This window comes from Heteronotia binoei, chromosome 21, assembly GCF_032191835.1.
Source record: "Heteronotia binoei isolate CCM8104 ecotype False Entrance Well chromosome 21, APGP_CSIRO_Hbin_v1, whole genome shotgun sequence".
Lineage (NCBI taxonomy): Eukaryota > Metazoa > Chordata > Lepidosauria > Squamata > Gekkonidae > Heteronotia > Heteronotia binoei.
The window spans coordinates 150,331,929-150,350,438 of NC_083243.1; the positions used below are offsets into that span (position 1 = coordinate 150,331,929).

General features: G+C 39.9%; 1 protein-coding gene across 3 annotated transcripts in view; it reads right to left on the reverse strand.

Annotated features, from left to right (window-relative positions):
• PLEKHA7 (pleckstrin homology domain containing A7) overlaps positions 1-18,510 on the reverse strand; it is a 229,943-nt gene that overhangs the window by 94,621 nt on the left and 116,812 nt on the right. For all 3 annotated transcript variants that reach the window (XM_060262614.1, XM_060262613.1, XM_060262615.1), the window contains exons 6-8: positions 16,758-16,862; positions 14,896-14,968; positions 9,883-9,983 (exon numbers count right to left, since the gene is read on the reverse strand). In XM_060262614.1, coding sequence (XP_060118597.1) covers positions 9,883-9,983; positions 14,896-14,968; positions 16,758-16,862 — 279 coding nt within the window. The remainder of the gene's footprint in view (positions 1-9,882; positions 9,984-14,895; positions 14,969-16,757; positions 16,863-18,510) is intronic.

Sequence of the window (18,510 nt, forward strand, 5' to 3'; positions counted from 1 at the left end):
GACATTATCAAAGAGTACATTTACATGAACACAGCCAGAATGATGCACTTGTAGCAACATATGTTTCTGTATTGGGCATTCAAAGCAATAGGCTATACCTAAAACAATAGGGTCTTGTAATCCACAGAGAATTAAAAGCAGTTGGCAAATTTCCAACACAAACACCCAAGAATCTGTATCAGCACAAGAGAAAGTCAAAAGAAGCATAGTATTGTGTAATGTTCTTCTAGCTACTGAGGCCTGGTATCCTGCATGTTTTCCTTTCTCTCATGTCTACTTCTTTTTAATCTACCCATTACAGCAAACATCTGGGATACATGCAAGGCAAATGCACATAGAACAATATTGTACAGTGACCAGGGTTGATTCTGTTTACAAGCGATAGGATATGCACTATGTAGACATGCTGGTATGTGCCTATATAGTGCCAGACTAAAATATTGTACTGTGTACTGTATTGTGTTGCTTCCCATCATCACAACTTCTTATGGCAACTCCTTATTGTTAAAAAACAATCCCGAACAAGTATGGTAACATGAATTATCATGGTTATTAAGATACACAGATGATATTTCTGTGATATCTGAAGCCTACCCTTCTGACTCTGCCCTCAAAATGACAATTAAATTTAGTTTATACACACACTAAATAAACCACAGTTCAGGGCCTCAGTTTACAAGGGTTCTCTAAATACTGAAAACTGCTAAATTACCTGTAAAAAGGTAAACGCAGTCTCCTGTGCAAGCACCAGTTGTTTTCGACTCTGGGGCGACGTTGCTTTCACAAGGTTTTCACGGCAGACTGTTTATGGGGTGGTTTGCCATTGTCTTCCCCAGTCATCTACACTTTGAGGGAGGGCTTAAACATGATGTCACTAAGAGGCTCAACATGTCTTAATCCAGGCCTGAAGTATACTATGACTCATTTGAGTCAATGTTGGCTGTTAGTGATCACTGCCAATAAGATACTTCAACCAAATTGTCACTTTGTCTTCTGTGACTACAACATGTGGCAATTATCCAACAGGATCTCATTTCTAGAATCTATGCATCTTCTAGGTTTCTACCTGTGCAACCATAGGTTACAGTACTGCTATTTTTGTCCAACAACCCTCCTAACTTGGGATGGGCATGAACTGGCTCACAAACCAAAATTCAGGCTGAACTTGGGCTGGTTCAGACCTTGGAAACCAATGTTCAGAGTAGTCACCTTCCTTGAACATTTCCCTGACTTTTGGCCAGTTTGGTTCGGCTGCTTGGGGCCAGCTATTTAAAACTAACAGCAGAGCATCACAGGGTCCACCAGTCGGCTACTAGGTTTAAATGACTGGCTGGCAGCCATTTTAACCTAATAGCTGACCAGCAGACATGCTAATCGGTAAGGTTTAAATGTCTGCAAGCCATTAAACTAGGCCTCAGATTCAGTGGGAGCTCACAGGAGCAGAGCTCCTGAACCTTTCAGAGAGTTCTGCCTCCTCCTTCTGAGAGTTCCATCTCCTTGTCCATTGAATAGTATGTGCAGCTGCATATCAATCCCTGGATGAGCTCCACCACCTAATTTTCTACAAAATGACCCCTGCATTAAACCCTTCAATTTTGCCCACCCCTTCAAAGGGGGAAAAGGAAAACCAAAGGGTTAAATGGCAGCTAGCAATTTAAACATAATCACTGACCAGTGGCCTCACTCAATAGTTCAATTTAAATAACTGTGGGCCATTAAACACTTCAGTTTCAGTCCCCTCCTTTGAAGAGATGGAAGGAAAACCGAAGGTTTAAATGGCTCTTTGCTGAGAATCAGCAATTCCACCCCCCCCCCCAAACATGCAGTATGCCTGAGTCCAAGATGTTTTCCAGTGGGAATGCAGGAAGAGGAATACCAGCTCACCTATTCCTACAGGGGAGGGGAATCTTTGTAAAGAGGGATGTAAAGCAAGAAATGAAGGGGGGGGCTGTTTGAATGTTACCTCTGTGGGAGTTGCACTGTGTACCATAGACTTCATGTAACAAAAATAATAGCAAAATTCAACAACTGCAAAAAAATTGCAAATATTTGCATTTCTGTACACCTAACTGTAAAACTTCCCTCAGTACACAGGTTCAATTAAAAACTTAAAATATATATTTTGGCAAGTAGGACTGATTCACACAATGTCTCTGAATCTTATGCAGGCTATTGTTTGTTAACAGTTTATTCTTTCTGTTGACAGATTAAGTTAAAGGATAATTTATAATCCATGCCTGGTTTCAGAAACACCATTAGAATTTTGACAGCACAAAATCTGTTTAATCTTGTGTGAAACTTCCTATAAGAGCTAAACTACATGTAGTATTCAAATTACTGTCACCATCTGACCCTAAAAGCATAAAAAATGGTCATCATGAATGCAGATTTCCCCCCAGAATAAAGTTTTTATAGATTGCCGAATTCATTTTTTCCTTTTACAGGGGAGAACTGAGCACAGCCTATCTTTCATTTAAATGAATTCCATTTAGACAGGGCTTTTTTGTAGAAAAAGCTCAGCAGGAACTCATTTTCATATTAGGCCACACCCTGACACCAAGCCAGCCAGAACTGCATCCCTGTGCATTTCTAATTTTTAAAAGCCCTGCATTTAGAGATCTTCTCACTTCCTTTGAAATTCCAAAATATATTGTGCTGTTCTTACTTTATTCTTTTGACTACTGTCAAGCATTGTAGCATGCTCTCTTCTTGCACATGAGACAGCTATAATCTCATCGTACAAGCAGAAGCAGCTACTGGATTCTCTTCCATTATCAGTCTAGTTAGAAGCAATGGGTGGAATAACATGCAGAGTGCTTAGTTCCACATACAGCAGCTGCAGAAAGCATACTCACAATATTTGCATGAACATCAAAAGCAGTGTTATCATTAAACTTTTTTTTTTTTACTATAAGGGCTATCTGCAGAATGTATAATTGGTTAAAAAAAACAGAGCTAGCCAAATATATGCCAGTTATCTTCTGGCAGCAGGCAAGCATAATGTTCTTGTAAGTGTGAGGACAATCAGTGCCAGGAAAATCAGAACAGTTCTGTGAAATCTCAAATGCAAACTAAGTATCTCTACAATTTAGTAAAGACAATTTGAAGTACAACACATACACATTCACAACAGGGATGAAAAAGTAATATTGGTACCTATTCATGCATTCAGATGCCCTTATTCTGGGAAGAATGAGAAGAATAGGCAGGCTCTCTCCCATATTGCACAGAAGGAGAAATGGAGACAAACCCCAAGAGCATACCAATAAGAACAAAACAAGGACAAAAGTTGAACAAGTTAAAAAAGCAGGAATTCTAATTAATAGAAACTTGGCATAATTAAGTCTATCTCCTCAAAACCTGGCATTGATACTTATTTTCACAAAGCAGCTCTCTCCATATAATCCTTACGGAGTTTGCCTACTGAAAATGCTCTCCTCTTAATTCTTCGTATCTAATCCTCAGGGTCAGAAAACAGCAGGAATGTTAAATGCAATCAAGTTGGTAATTCTGACCGGAAATAATTAAATACTGGTTAATTTCTGAAGTTTCATCTGGAAATAATTAAATACTGGTTGAGCTAATTTAGTTTCACACAGTACAGAAGGGCTATGTAATTGTAGCATTGTACTTCCAGATTCACATCGGCACTCGCCAATCAGTCAGTTTCCATTGGTGCAGAAACTAGTAAGATAGGAAGAAATGTGTAATAAATCCACCAGATTTAGTCATGTGAAGGAGCTAAAGGCCCCTAGAACCCAATGAAAGTACATATTAACCTCTGGAGTTTGAGGCTCAATGCTGCAAAGCAGAAACAACTAAGAAATCATGGGCAACGTACAGGTTTTGGGAGCCTTATATTTCTTACAAAGGGACAACTATAAATAGGTATGACATACAATTTAAAAAAATCTTATAAAATAAAAACAAAGCCCTGAAAATGCTCTGAAATCAGCTTTAGCTTCCAAGCAAGGAATGAGTTACATGGGTTACATTAAATTTGACAACATTCTGTTTTTATAACGGTTTAATAATGAATTGTGTATTGGATATCTGTATTTCATTTTTTTTTGTATGCAGCATTTATGAAACAAATATTTTCAAAGAAGGGTTACATAAATTTACATCAATAGTAGAAAAGATGAGAAACAGGGATCCTGAACAATTTTTACAGAGTCTGCTGTTCTGATATTTTCAATAGAAGAACCAGTACAACTATCATAATGCTACCTATCGTTTTAAATAAACATGGTTCTAAACATGTTTATTTAAAAGGACTTCAATTTAAAAGTCTCCAATATTATCTTTACAACTATAATACCAGGATGTATTTTAATCAGAGTTCCAGTAATAAATCTGAAGAGTGCAACATTTTTGAGTTATGTAGGAGAAATAAATTAAATGGAGACAAAGTGTTAGGACACAAATGAGAAAAGCATTATAGAAGAGAAAAATTTCCAAACAATTTTCTTAAAGGGCTGATTAAAATATTACATTTGTGCCCAGGGAAACAGAGGAAGGAGAGAGATAAACGTCTTGGGAATTTGTTTCACTATAACTTCTGTACCTGCATAGAAAATAATGCATGAGTAGTCCTTTGGAAAAGTCTGAGAATGTAGTTCAGATGTCAGGTTTTACTTTTAGAGGATCACTCTCAGGAATGATTTGCTCAAGAATAAAATATTAATATATAATTTAATTTTTCACTAAACGACATGTGCCAGTCTTCTGAAGTTTCATCTGCCATGCACAGTAGGAAAGCAAATTAAAATATTGCACATTTACACTTTAACTTTCTCTTGGGCATCAAGCATGGAATTAATGCCTTAAAATGACACCCTGCTTGGTACATTTAGCTAAGTATGATCAGTATCAAATGTTCATTGATATTTGTTCTACCCATACCACCAAGGCATATTTGCAAAGTATGATTTGGTACAACTATAGTTTGGATTAACATCAGTAATGATGCAACAAAAGAAGGAAAGAGCATTTATTCTAGGCGTGATTTCTACTTTCAATAGAAATGCTGCACTGTTTATACAAGGTTAATAAGCAACAGAATTCTGCTCATATAATAAGAGTTCCTAGCCTCCCGCCGGAGGTGGAGTTTCCCCCAATTTTGGGACCCCCTAACTTGCTGCCACACAACTGGCCGCCAGGGAGCCTTGCACCCAAAGAGCATCAGTGCGCTGCGATGTGCCTGGTGTGATGACGCCACCCAGAAGTGACAATATCACACCAGGTACATTGCCGGGTGGACACTCTATCACTTGGGGAAAACCTCTATGATAAACATAGAGGTTTTTCTGAAGGGAAAGAGCATTCCCCTGGCAATATACCCAGCTTGGTAACGACACTTCTGGGTGATGTCATCATGCCGGGCACATTGCAGTACATGCAAGGAGGATCCTCTGCGAGAAGCAGGTAAGAACCTGGCAACCCTATTATATAGCGTTCTGAGCTCTTTGTATCAAACACATACATTACTTTTAAATAATGCTTTATATTCTGATAACAATTTTACCACCCTATGCAGTAATACACAACTTGGCACTGAAATTAAGAGATCATTTGTTTTGTACTTTGGCCTGGCATGAAAAATTAGAACAGTTATTTAAAAGCACAACAAATACAAATCTGGCAGGCCTTGATAGTATTCTACTAACAACATTAAATGGATGCTTCCATGAATCCATCTATCTTATGAAATATATATCAAGAGTAAAGTCTTAATTTGGTAATTCTATATAGATTTTAAAAAAAGTTTTAACCTGAAGGGTTGTTTTTTTTGCCGTCCCTTTTCTCCCTGATGTGCGTTGCCCTCACGGTGCAACCCAGGGAGGGAAGGTTTATAAAGTTTAAATACCCTCCTCAAGTTGTCTGCAGGGTTTGGAATGTGATACAGATTCCCTTGAAGAAGCTACTGTTATTGAATTCACAATCTTTTAGAAGTATATATATTATTGGTGTCAAGTTTAAGAAATAGACTGAGGGTATGACAAATTGTTGCCTAAAAGGAAATGCAGATGCAAAGGTCATCACCAGTAGGAGGAGGGGTGCAGTACTCTTGACTGTACAGGTAGTACTAGAGCTGCCAGTTCTGGTCAAGGAGGATTTGGAGGGTGGGGTTTGAGGATGAGAAAGAACTTCAGGTTATAAAACCACCTTCCAAAACTGCCATTTCATCCAAAGAAATTGATTTCCATAGCCTGGAGACCAGTTGTTATTCCAGATCTCCAGGCTCTACCTGGAGAATGGCAACCTGGATAGTACATGCATATGCTTTTAATCACAACAAGTATCTATCCACGATTACTTATTTGACAAGCCCGGACAACACTGGATGCTTAGAAAGCCACTGAGTTATTATGGTAAGAGTTCTGGACTAAGACTGGAGATGGAACTTACTAGGCGACCTTGGGGCCAGTCAATCTCTCTCAGCCTAACCTATCTCACAAGGTTACCATGAGGACCAACTGGAAGAGGGGATAACTGAGCTGCTTGAAGGAAGGCTAAAAATGCACCAAACAAGCAGTCAAAAAAAAAGAAAAAGTTCTCATTCAATTTAAATGGATACAAGCAGTCATTAAAAAATTATATTAAACATTTTGCAGTTATCTTCAGTAAAAATTAAGGATTCAGTTATGCACAGAATTATTAAATAATTCACCATATGCATAAACAAGCATGTGAAAAGTACTAGACCTAAAATCAGCAATATGATTTTAAAATAGCTTCTAATAATAGACTAAAGCAGTAGCAAACGATGTGCTGCAGCTATTTTCTGAATGTAACCAAACATAAATGTATATTCAACAAAATAATTTTTTTCTAACTGAAAAATCAAAACATAAAAAAAAACACTTTGGAATGTTAGAAGGAAGTTCCACATGGGGTTGCTCTAATAAAATGGCGCTGGTTTTTAAAGTCTCTTAAAATGGACTGCCCTGTACAGCAAAATGTTGTAAAACTATGGTTTTGCACAGGGCTTTTTTTCTGCTGGAGCCCACAGGAGTGGAGCTCTGCCTGGGCTGGCCAGGGGTCCAGCTAGCTTGACCCACCATGTGGCAGCCAGGTGTTCCCAGGTCAGGCGGTGTGGCAAATGAGCTCCTGCTGGGCTTTTTCTACAAAAAAAGCACACTGGTTTTGTGGCAATTCCTAAAACTATCTTTCATCACTTCCAGTAAGAACATCTGGTAAGCACATAAGGCTGTACTCTTTTGTTCTTTTTTTTGGGGGGGGGGGTATTTTTAGGTTCATGTATATATGTGTGTGCTCATGCTCCTGGAAGCCCGCCCCTGCCTTCTGGTATTTCAAGGTCTCCCATCCAAGTACTTGCCAGAGTCGAGCCTACTTATATATATATACACACACACACACACACACTGTGGCTAATAGCCACTGATGGACCTCTGCTCCATATTTTTATCTAACCTCCTCTTGAAGGTGGCTATACTTGTGGCCGCCACCACCTCCTGTGGCAGTAAATTCCACATGTTAATCACCCTTTGGGTGAAGAAGTACTTCCTTTTATCCGTTTTAACCTTTCTGCTCAGCAATTTCATGGAATGCCCACGAGTTCTTGTATTGTGAGAAAGGGAGAAAAGTATTTCTTTCTCTACTTTCTCCATCCCATGCATTATCTTGTAAACCTCTATCATGTCACCCCGCAGTCGACGTTTCTCCAAGCTAAAGAGCCCTAAGCGTTTCAACCTTTCTTCATAGGGAAAGTGTTCCAGCCCTTTAATCATTCTAGTTGCCCTTTTCTGGACTTTCTCCAATGCTATAATATCCTTTTTGAGGTGCGGCGACCAGAACTGCATACAGTACTCCAAATGAGACCGCACCATCGATTTATACAGGGGCATTATGATACTGGCTGATTTGTTTTCAATTCCTTTCCTAATAATTCCCAGCATGGCGTTGGCCTTTTTTATTGCAAACGCACACTGTCTTGACATTTTCAGTGAATTATCTACCACGACCCCAAGATCTTTCTCATGGTCAGTCTCTGCCAGTTCACACCCCATCAACTTGTATTTGTAGCTGGGATTCTTGGCCCCAATGTGCATTACTTTGCACTTGGCCACATTGAACCGCATCTGCCACGTTGACGCCCACTCACCCAGCCTCAACAGACCCCTTTGGAGTTCCTCACAATCCTCTCTGGTTCTCACCACCCTTTGCCTGGGCTATCCAGGTTGACCCAAGTTCCGTAAGATTCACCAGCAACTTCTCGATCCTGTTATTTCTAACCTCTCTGGCACTCCAGAAAGAATTACCCAGTATTTACTTGCTGATAAATCTGCCAGTTTGACTGCAATAGTGGCTAAGTATTTGGCTATTGTACTGTATAAGGGTTACTCTATATCTAGGAAAAGGCGATGAATACTTGATTAATTCTGTTTTTAGTATTTTTTTTTCTCAGTGACATTGTCTTAATTGCTTCTTTCATTTTAGTTCCTGTTTGTATTTTTATTTATTATTTTATTATGCCATTAAAGGTCTTGAACTTGCACTTGGTAAGCACATAAGGCTGTACTCCTTTTTGTTCTTTTGTGGGGGGGTTGGTATTTTTAGGTGCATGTATGTGTGTGTGTGCTCATGCTCCTGGAAGCCCGCCCTTGCCTTCTGGTATTTCAAGGAGGTCTCCCATCCAAGTACTTGCCAGAGTCAACCCTGTTTAGCTTCTAAGATCTGACGAGTTTGGGTTTGCCTGGGCTATCCAGGTCAAGACAAGTCTCCACTAAAAAAAAAAATCCTGCAAAACAGGATAAACCTAAGTGCTGCAGGCTCACATATTTCTGCATATTTCACATATTTCTTTCTGCTCCTCTCACATGTATTAATACCTCCCTCCACTTACTGGTTCACAGTAACTATAGTTTGTTGTGACAGCTAGACTGGGCAAAATGCAGTTTTTGTTCAAATAAGAAACCCACTTCATACCATGGTTTCTGATACTTTTTGCCCAACTGGGATGGCACAGCAAACTATGGATACACAAATCTAAAAAAAGGAACTGAAATGTACAAAGGTAATACAGAGGGGAAGAGGATTTACAAGCTCACAACACATTTCCAATGATCAAACCTCGGTTAGGCTGTGATATCTCATCTGGGTCAGTGCCACAGAATAAGCAAAGAGCTGCCAAATTATACTCTTCCAGTTAGGCAGAGGCAAATTAGCTGTTCATCCTCATTTAGTGTGTTGGTATGGATCCAAAGAACCACAAGTGCAACTGTGCTTACAGAACACAGAACTCTCAATTCACCTTATTTTCTACAGCTGCCAAGCGCTACTTCTGAGGGCTGGTGGCCTTTCAGGAACAGTGTAGGCTGGAACACAGCTGAGCAGTGTGGGGTGGGGTCAGGATTATACAATGGGGTTGGGAAAATACAATGACTAAGTAGAATTGTTTATACATTAACCTGCATAAAATTTTTCTGTTAAAATATTACCATTTCCTTTTATTGGAAGAATAAAGTGGGAGTTCCATGGCAAATGAATTACTTAATTTCAAGCAAAAAATTGCATAATTTCAATTGCCTTCCCTTATTACAAAGAAAGCCATTATCCGAAAGGACACTACATGCTCAGGTGTGACCAGCCAGTCAGGACAGTTCACTGCCTTTCCACAGCAGCTTATCAGTGAGCACAAGGATATCTGCTAAGAAGGAGGGTTTCAGATGCATGTACAAGTTGCATGCATCCATAGCTCTCCTCTTCCTGCCCCACATATATATATAAAATATTCTGGAAAATGAGATTATATTCCTATACCCTCTAAATAATACAATTTTACAAGATTAAGTGGTAATTCTGAAAAAGTAAAAATGAATTTTCATAAATCTTATGCATTGCACTTACTAAATGTACCTTAAAGGAGTACTTGCGGTTTATATGATCTTCAGGTCCAACTGCTGATATTACATAGCTGGGCAATGGTATACTTCCAAGAACAGACTCTTCTCTGCTGTCTTTTGAATAAAGAAAGGAACATCTTAGCTATATTTCAACTGGGATACTACAATACTACTACAGTAAAGTAAGACTGAGAAAATACAATACAATTCAGATTTAATGATTAAAAATGATCAGCTGCTACTGAACAAACCTTAGAATGCTGTCATTCATGGATCTTACCAACTACTTTAATCCAATCTCAGCTATACTCAGGGCTTTTTTTTGTGCCGGAACGGATAGGAACACAGTTCCTGCTGGCTATGGAAATGATCCTGCTAGTTTGCAGAGCGTTCTGGCTGACTTGGAGAGCAGGCAGGGATAAATGAGACTGTCTGTTGAAGTGCCTGCCCCTCCAAGCCTGCTTCTCCAATCTAGTGGCTAACTGTCTGCCTCCTAGGCTTGCCAGGTCCCCAGGTCCTAGTTTTGTAGGCTCCATTCCTCCCCCAGCCCGCTGGCCAGCAAGGAAGCCCCAGTCCCAGCAGGAGCCATGTGCCTTTTCCACTTGGGAAGGCTAAAAGTTGGGGAAGGGCTTGCTTTTTAGAAGGTATGTGCCTTCAAATTTCCGCAGGAGCCTGGGTGAGTCTGTCTTTGTCTGTGAAACTTTCGAAAAGTAAGAGAGCCTCCATCGTTTTGCATTCTTGAGAAACTAAGTCACTGGTTGTTTTGCATTCAGTTTTGAAAGTCCTTTGCACAGTAAATAAATAGAGGGGTGAGAAAGTAAGTCTCTGTGAGTCTCTGCTTGCTTTGCATTCTTTTTTTAAAGTCCTTTGTGTTAGGAAACTTTGTGAGGAAAGTTGCACAGTAAAATAGATTCGTTTCCTTGTGTTAGTCTTGGTTAGATTCAACAACTCACCTGAGAAAATTGCTCCAGTGAGTTTACAAATTTGTGTGTGTGTTTGTTTATTTTGGCTGCTCTGGAGTTGAGCGTTTGTGTGTGTCTTAATTCTCTGAGGTATTCTCAGAAGTTCTGCATTATTTCTTTTTGATATTATTAGTATAATTATTGCCTTCCCTCTTCAGAGTTCTTTCCACAGACCTTTGTGTCACTCTGCTTTCAATGGTTTTTAATACCTGGTTATATCCACCTTTGTCACAGCCATTACTCTATGCTTCCTCCTTTTGCTTTGGGGAGGGGGAGTTGAACAACTATTTGGATGATTTGTAGTCATGGTTGTGAATGTTCTCTCTTTTTAAAGGGGATATATTTAGATAATTCCTTCAGGTACCACTTTACTTACTGAGTGAGCTTCCTATTCAAAGGTATTCGGCCTTTGAAAACAGTTTCAAATATTCAAATAACTGTTTTAGAAGTATTAATTTCTCTCCTCAGGTTTCATTTTTTTCTCTACATTGGTGTTTTCCACCAATATTAGTGCCTTATGATTTTTCCTTTTTCTTTTGTACCCTTAGAAGCTCATTGATTTCTTGAGCAGAAGACACTCATTTTTTTTTTAATGCAAAGACTGAGACAAATTCACAATTGCTAGAGTGTTCTTAGGATCCTTATCACTGAGCCAAAGAGCCAGGTTTTCTGGAGTATTTGGGGGCAAGACTTGTGATTTTAAATGAAACATGATTTCCCTTTTTACATTTTGCTTTATAATTAATTTTCCACCTTTTGAAGGTATATGAAAAACTCTTCTATGGTCTTGTATCTGTCAGTTTCTTTTATTCCTCAGAGCTTGTTCAGAAATTTAAACACACACAGTCCTGAGTTTCTCAGAGTTTCCTCCATTTAAAAAATTAGTAACATGGCAACCTCTGGTAACTGTGTTCGAAACTGCTTTAAAGCTAAGGTACATGGGGTGCCTGTCTGCTGGAGTGACTATAGTGTCTACTCTCTCTAAAACTTCCAGCATCAATCACTAGAAACTCTGAGGTGGGCATGATTGGATGACTGCACTTCTTGTGATGTCAGAGGGTGTGGCCTAATAAACTAATCAGTTCCTGAAACCATGGGTGTGCCTAGTACGCAAATGATGGTGATGTCAGAGGTATGGCCTAATATGCTAATGAGTTCCTGCTGGACTTTTTCTACAAAAAAGCCCTGGCTATACTTATCGCCCTGTTACTTATGCATCTTGACTGTAACCTGCCTTCCTTGCAACTAACCATCTCCCTCTACCTATAAATAAGACTTGATGAAATCTGCTTCAATGTATCTGAAGGAGTGTGTATGCACATGAAAGCTTATACACATAATTAAACTTTGTTGGTGTTAAAGGTGCAACTAGACTCAAACCTTGTTCTAGAAATTCTAACTGTTAATAGACAGATGAGTTAGGGGTTATGGGTTGGATCCAGACTTAACATTTCAGTGGGTGCAAGGATTTCTTGGAGTACACTTTTCCCACTGACCCCCCTCCTGCAGCACCCCAAAATGCCTTCTGAAATCCTGTCCCCTGGGGAGGGGGCTCTCTTTCCCCCAAGATCAGGATGTCAGGGAGAATTTTGTGCTGATGCAGGAAGAGGGAGGCAAGAAAATCAAGCTTCAAATTTTAACCCCCCAAAAATGTCTAGTACAGGTCTAAGTAACCATGTTATTTAGAGTCCTTTTTAAAACTTTGTGATCTTGAGATGTATTATTAAATTGGGCTAAGTGCAACAACCCCACAGGAGATTTTTATATGTTAATTCTTTATATCCATCAATTAATTCCTTTTTTTCCTTTTAATTTCTGTGTGAGAAGTAGTCTTAAGAGTTAAGAGGTTTGTTTCATCTATGACTGTTCTAGATCTACTATGCTGAGAGAGTGCCCAAGAGAACTGAAATTGTCCTAGTAAAAACCTGGGGAAGATTTTTTTTCCTCCCCTCTGGTGGCAGCTGTGGTTATTCTCTAGTAGGGTTGCCAACCTCCAGGTAGGGGCTGGAGATCTTCCACTATTACAGCTGATCTACTGGTGACAGAGATCAGTTCACCTGGAGAAAATGCTTCTATTGACTCTATGGCATTATACTATACTGAAGTCCTCCCTTGCCCAAACCCTGCCTTCCTCAAGCTCCACCCTCCAGATATTTCCCAACCCAGAGTTGGCAACCCTATTACCTACAAAGAGCCTGAACGGGAAGAGGGAAGGGAAAAGGGTGGCTGGCAGATGTGTCCTTCCCTCACCCATCGTGACCCTTCTAAGAGGCAGTGACTACAACATACACCATATTAAAAAAAACCCCAAAGATAAAATAATAGCAACATAAACCCAAACGTTAACATTTTATTTCATGACACAGTGTAATATCTATGGTGCTGTATGATATGCTATTATTCATTTAGCATCCAGTAGCATGAACTTTACATTGAGTCATGGAGTAAAATGCAGTAAGGTAATACAGTAAATCAGGTAAAAGATGCAATATTAACACAACTATCAAGTTAGATTTGTTTTAAAAGGGCCAAAAAAAAAACATAACAGGCCTATTACAATCCTTGTGTTGTGAGCTAAAATAGACTGACTATAGCAACTTCTTTGTTCACTGCTGCATCAGAAAATGTGGTATGTTGCATGTGTTTTTTCCCCAATCAAAAGTAAAATCTAACAAAAGGACCTTTTGCATAAGCCTCCCTGAAATAATGGCAGATGAGGTGAAGGCACAGGAGGGGGCTACATAGAAAAAGTCAGCAGAAACAAGATTTTTAAGATGCAGTCTAGGAATTTAGGAACAGTTTTCAGGTACACATTTGATATTCATGACTAGGTTTGCCAGTCCCCAGGTCTGGGCAGAGGATCCCACAATTTTGCGGGCTCCTCCTCACCACTAGCCAGCTGGCTGGCAAGGGGAAGCCCCACCCCAACAGCCATGATGTGACTTTAAATCTCAACAGGACATTTTAAAGGAAGCTTGAAAACTGTATTTGGGAGTGTCTGTGTGCTTTTAAATCTCAACAGGATGGAAGCTGTATTGGGGGGGGGGGGGGCAAGCAGGCATGAGCCACGTGGCTCTTCCCGGTGAGTGTGTGAAGTGTGTGAGAGTGGAAGAGAGCACAGCCCCTCTCTTTGTTTTGCGTTTTTCAGAGGTGGTGTGTATTTTAAAAAATGGATAGTAAAGAGTTAACTAAAACCTGATTATGGGATGAAGGAAAACTCCACTCCTTACACTGCTCTCTTACTTTCATTTTTCTGTGGTAACCTGAAGAAGTTGGTTGAAATATAGCAGACTGTTAAAATTCAGCAAGTCCCATGAGTAAAGCGATTTATACCATTGCCCCAGTGAGACCACAAAAGTGCGGGATTGCAAACTTTGTGTGTGGGGAAAAGATTCCTTGTTTTGGCTTCTTTGTGTGAGTGTGTGTGTGTGTCCTTAACGAATTCATGTTTGGAAATGCTACCAAAGCCTGACAAGGGACTTGTAGGGGGCATGATAAATTGCATTTAGTGGAAGTGTAGCTGCTGGGGAACCCTTTGAAGACAAAAAAGAGGACGAGGAAATGAGGACTGTATTCAGGGGAATTGCACGACTGTATATTTATTTATTTATTTATTTATGGGAATAGGGAAGTCTCCAGGCTCCACCCCAGAGTCCCCAGGTATTTCCTGAGTTGGACCTGGCAAACCTATTCATGGGAAAGGAAAGGAAAGGTCCCCTGTGCAAGCACCAGTCATTTCCAGCTCTGGGGTGATATTGCTTTCACAACGTTTTCACGGCAGACTTTTTACGGGGTGGTTTGCCATTGCCTTCCCCGATCTTTTACACTTTCCCCCCAGCAAGCTGGGTACTCATTTTACCAACCTCGGAAGGATGGAAGGCTGAGTCAACTTTGGGCCAGCTACCTGAATCCAGCTTCCGCCAGAATTGAACTCAGGTCGTGAGCAGAGAGATCAGACCACAGTACTGCAGTACTGCAGCTTTAACACTCTGCACCACGGGGCCTATTCATGACCTGTTCTCAATTACATAAGAATTTTTAAAATCATAACAGTATCAACTAACCTTTATAGTAAAACAAGCAATAATCAGCAAGCACAAACCATCGTCTTTTCCATAGCCTCATTCCAGAGCTATCCTGAAAAAACCAGCAACAGGTTTTAGCTTGGATTCTTATAGCAATGCAGGAAACAAAATACACATTAAACACGATCTTAAATGGCTGCAGCCTTTTTGAGACATTATAACACAATAAAAGGAATACTTGTAGAAGGTAGTCGGATCATGGTAGCAAACTGCAGCTGTGAAAGCAAAAGCTGCAGAGGAACATACATATGTACATACACACACACACACATATTATGTATGTATGTTCATCTGCAACCAGACGCACATACATATCTCTCTCTCTCACCCTCTCTCCATACATGCACACATATATCCAGATGTAAATTTCTCTATAACTTTTTTTTTTAAGAAAAAGACATAGGAACCAAGAAAACACACTCACATGATACAACAAGTGCCTTTCAAAAATAGTTTAGAAAACTCTCAGAAAATTAAGGAAATTATTCACAATTGTGAAAGGAAGCACATTAGAAGTACATAAGAACATAAGAGAAGCCATGTTAGATCAGGCCAATGGCCCATCCAGTCCAACACTCTGTCACACAGTGGCAAAAATTTTATATATATATATACACACACACTCTGTGGCTAATAGCCACTGATGGACCTCTGCTCCATATTTTTATCTAAACCCCTCTTGAAGGTGGCTATGCTTGTGGCCGCCACCACCTCCTGTGGCAGTGAATTCCACATGTTAATCACCCTTTGGGTGAAGAAGTACTTCCTTTTATCCGTTTTAACCTGTCTGCTCAGCAATTTCATCGAATGCCCACGAGTAACAGTTGCTACACAGAAGAAATAAGCACTGCACAGGTGGCAGACCTTAGTACACTGGCCAGAGCAAGTTCATGGGTCAGTGGACAAGACACATAAACATTAATATCTGTATCCTTTTGATTCTGGGAGATTTAGGTTTAAGGCCGTATTACTAGGTACACTGCAGCAGGAATACTGATTAAAGTGGGGATCATCTTTCAAAACTGCAGAACTCATGGCACAAATGTGTATGAGCTAGAAAATCTTTATTGTTCAGAGCACTAATACTAAGTTCCTTGCTTATCTCTTGTACACTGCTATAGCTGCCATGACCACAGTAAAATTTATTTAAAAAATGTATGGAAGAGATATAAATCTGCATTGTAAAAAGTTACATGATGTGCTTAATTATATTTACAGAGAGTCCCAGGGCTTTTTTTGAGCTGGAATGCACAGGAACAGTTTCTGTTGATGCTATCACAAACCCCATGGAAAAACAGTAATTTAAAAAAAAAAATCCATACAAGGGATTAATACAATTCTTCAACATTTCCAGAAGTGTAGCAATTTTAGTCTATTGCAGCAAAAGAAAACTGAAGCCTGTGGTACCTCAAAGACTAACACCATTTATTTCAGCATCAGCTTCATGAGTCAAAACTCACTTCAACAGATGTGTATGGTGTGGAGAAGATTTTCTGATTATGTGAGCTTTGACTTATGAAACCTTATGCAAGAATAAACTTTGCTGTTTAGTGCCACTGTTTAAATACTTTAACATATCTGAAGAACTATCTGCACATTATACTGTAAATATAAATAATATAAGCATGTTCCTCAAAGTTTTATATACTGAATGTGTACCTTTGTAAACTCAAACCAAAACTTAAAACTTCTAAAAGGTATAAAAGGTGAATTCTGAGATGCTCTGAGCATACCAAGTATTTCAGCTTCAGCTAATTAAATGTTATCCAAAAGTACGCAATTATTACTGTACAATTCTGATTAAGTATTTGAACTACATTGGTAAATAATCACTTACTTACCTGCTTGTGAAGCCAGCCTCGCACAACAACAGGGACATTAGGGTTCCTCCTTATAGCATGATCCCTTTTTCCAAAACTATGGATTTTATTGCCAGATTTTACCACCTGGGGGAGAGGAAGCATAATACTGAGAGCCAGTTTGGTGTAGTGGTTGAATGCGCATACTCTTATCTGGGAGAACCAGGTTTGATTCTCCACTCCTCAACTTGCACCTGCTGGAATGGCCTTGGGTCAGCCATAGCTTTGGTAGGAGTTGTCCTTGAAAGAGCAGCTGCTGTAAGAGCTCTCTTAGCCCCACCTACCTCACAGGCTGTCTATTGTGTGTGTGTGTGGGGGGGGGGGGGAAGTAAAGGAGATTGTGACTGCTCTGAGATTCAGAGTATAGGGCAGAGTATAGTGTGGGCTATAACAGATGCATAATATATACATTAATATCACATGATAAAACAATATTAATAATTTCCAATTTTTTACAACTTTGCAACAGGCTGACCTTCAAACAACTCAATCCGGACCTCTAATTGTTTTTTTACTCAACAAAGAATATACCTTCTGTAATGTGAAATTTAAAATAATTTTACAATAGAAATTAATTACAATTTTTGAATTAATTACAGTTTATATAATTTATGTTATATGAAATTATTGGATACCTGATTCAAACATGTAATTCTTTCCCAAGATTTATGTTTCCGTATCCACTTATGTAATAACATTTTAATAAAATAAAATTTAATTACAAAGTTGTAAAAAATAGAAATTATTAATATTGTTTTATCATGTGATATTAATGTATATATTATGCATCTGTTATAGCCCACACCACTGTGGAAGAATTTTTGAAATGAAGTTATTAAAAACCTGGGGTCTTCGTATGGTGGAGCACTTGGGCTGAGACAGAAAACTGCGTGGGACTTGATTTATTTACATTGCCTCGTGTCAGATTCTTTTTTCTATTACTGTAATTAACTGTCACTCCAATTTTCTATATTGTGTATACCTCACAGAGGACAGCCAGACCTCTTTAGGGCTGGGGATCACCAGCAAGCTGGGCCGTAGCTAGGATTTTTTAGGGGGAGGGGCTTTTTAAAAATTGAATGTTTAAAAAGCCTCCTCTCACCTAAAAAACCTATGCCCCCAAGGCTGCAGCCTCTGCCGTAGCTTGAGAGTCACCTGCACCAGCAATCCAAATCACGCAAGAGGACCAGCAGAAGCAGCTGACTGGCCTCCCCACGCCATTTAAAGACCCCACCGACCAGCTTCTTCTGGCCCTCCAGGGCAATTTGAATTGCTGGCAGAGGTGGCCTTCAAGCCACGGTGGAGGCCTTCACTCTCTGCCGCCGCAGCTTGAAGGCTGCTCTCATCCCTGATCTAGATTGTGTGAGAGAGGCAGCAGAAGCAGCCAGCTGGCCTCCCTGCACCATTTAAAGACCCCCACCAACCAGCTGTTCAGCAGCATCTTTAAACTGTGCAGGTAGGCTGAAGTTGCTCCTGCCACCTCTTCCATGCAATTTGGATCAGGAGCGGCCCTCAAGCCTTGGGGGCAGTGAGGCTTGAGGGCCACCCGTGCCAGTGATCCAAATCATGCAGGAAAGGTGGCAAAAGCAGCCGCATGCCTCCTCACATGATTTATAGGCCTCACCCACCAACTGGTTGGCAGGGCCTTTAAACTGCAGAAGGGCACCCCCTCCCTCCCCATGATCCAAATCGCACAGGAAGGGCGGCGATAGCAGGTGCCAACCTGACTGCACAT